Source organism: Dipodomys ordii, unplaced genomic scaffold (assembly GCF_000151885.1).
Source record: "Dipodomys ordii isolate 6190 unplaced genomic scaffold, Dord_2.0 Scaffold10233, whole genome shotgun sequence".
NCBI classification, from domain to species: domain Eukaryota; kingdom Metazoa; phylum Chordata; class Mammalia; order Rodentia; family Heteromyidae; genus Dipodomys; species Dipodomys ordii.
Window position 1 is genome coordinate 1 of NW_012277445.1, and position 1,929 is coordinate 1,929.

A 1,929-nucleotide genomic window follows, 5' to 3' on the forward strand; every position below is an offset into this window, starting at 1 on the left:
GCTGTCCCTCAGCTCTTCAGCTCAAGGCTAGCACTCAACCACTTGAGCCACAGCTCCACTTCCGGCTTTTTTCTTTTTGCTTATGTGGTGCTGAGGAATCGAACCCAGGGCCTCTTGCATGCAAGGCAAGCGCTCTACCACTAAGCCACCTTCCTAGCCCCTCAGCCTCTTGAGTAGCTAGGATTACAGACCACCAGCACTGGGCCTTATACTATTTCTAATAGGTCAAAATACATTCCAGAAATCTATTATTTAACAAGCACTCTGCTACAGTGGACTATTCAAAGTGAAGATCACACCAAAGTCTTGAAGGTAGATTCCTGGCTGGGCAGAGGAACCTAGGTATTCCAACAGACTCAAGGAGGTCCCTACAGGAAGGGACAGCCAAGAGGACAAGTCCTTATGGCCTTCCCTTCTAAACTCCATGGGATTGACCCCATTCCTCCTCACCTATTGGACTGAGCCAAATCAAAGGCCTCTACAGTGCTCGGGTTCCGCTGAAGCTCCTGGAAGCGCTTGGTGTAGAAATCCAGGTCCCAGGAGTCCAGAGCCAGACCTGGGAGACAAACTCAGAGCTGGAGGAGCTGACTGTAGTCCTCAGGGAACATACTTCAGGTCTCGGCGTCCCTGCTGGACTATCCTGGCCTGGTTCCTACCTCTCCCAGGGACCCCTGCTTACCTAGCTCCTGGTTGGCTTTCTCCAGGGCAGCCCGACCCTCAGCCAGTATGTTAATGGGACCATGAAGAGGGGCCGGGATGTTCTCAGGGGAGAAGCTCTGGATGGGATTGGGAAAGTGCTGCTCCGTCATCCGGTCATGGAGGGCAACCAGAGCAATGGCTTCTATCTCAGCCGAAGGAGGGTGGGCAAACTAGCAATGAGACACATACACAGAGATCAAGGGATAGTTTTGAAGAATGGAAAGAAAGGGACTACCCTCAGCCCTTCAATGCAATGCCAATCTGCTTCATCTTCATAGTATGTGTTTTGTTTTTGTTTTTTGCAGTGCTGGGTATCAAACCCAGGACCATATATATATGCTAGGTAAGCAATTATCACTAAGCTATATTCTTAGATCCCACGTAGCACCTTTGATTAGGCCACACAAAAGCCTCCCTTCCAGGCATGAATCTATGCCAGAATGCAAATTTGTTCAGGAAGCCCAGACTGGACTTCTAATCAGGTACCTTCAGGTAAGCAAACAACTTTCACAACCATACAGCTTTTTCCCCATGTTTCCAATGACCTCATGAGAGTTTAGGAGCTAATCTCTTAACTTTGGTCCATCTGGTCCACCTGATTCTCTATCTGACAGTCTACTGACTCACTGAAAGCCGGTAGCGCCGGGTAGTCTCCACTCGTTCCACTGCCTCCAGTCCAGAAGCCTGGCACACAGAAACAATGTTGGTGGACAGTGGGGTTGAAAAATTCAGCCTGAGGAGTAAAAGAGATGATTAGAATCTGAGAGTCTGCAGGGCTCAGCTGGAAGGGGATCTTGCTCACCACTGTCCAACTCCCACTATTCTTTTTCTATAGGTGTTAAGGCAAGACTGGTCACCAAGAAACTTGCTTTCAAAAGTCACTCTCAAGTCCAGCACCTGTAGCTTACACCATAATCTTAACTATTCAGGAGACTGAAAACCAGAGGATGGCAATTTGAGGCCAGCCTGAGCATAGACATCTGAGAAACTCCATTTCCTAACCAATAAAAAACTAGGCTGAAGAAGAGGCTCAAGTGATAGAACACCAGCTAAGCAAGTACAAAGCCCTGAGTTCAAACCTTGGTAAAAAATAAAAAAAAAAAAAAAAAAGTCAGCCAGGCACCAGTGGCTCATGCCTGTAATCCTAGCTAGTCAGAAGGCATCTCAGGGGGAGGGAAGGTGGCTCAAGTGGTAGAGTGCTAGCTTTGAGCTGAAGAGCTGAGGGACAGC

General features: G+C 48.4%; 1 protein-coding gene across 1 annotated transcript; it reads right to left on the reverse strand.

Moving 5' to 3' along the window:
* Nucleotides 1–450: 450 nt before the first annotated feature.
* Nucleotides 451–1,432, reverse strand: LOC106002421 (phosphoribosylformylglycinamidine synthase-like; the record flags this gene model as incomplete). Its single annotated transcript, XM_013037301.1, has 3 exons — nucleotides 451–556; nucleotides 680–869; nucleotides 1,327–1,432. Coding segments are annotated over 3 exons (402 nt in total), but the record flags the coding sequence as incomplete, so codon positions are not given.
* Between the last annotated feature and the right edge of the window lie 497 nt (nucleotides 1,433–1,929).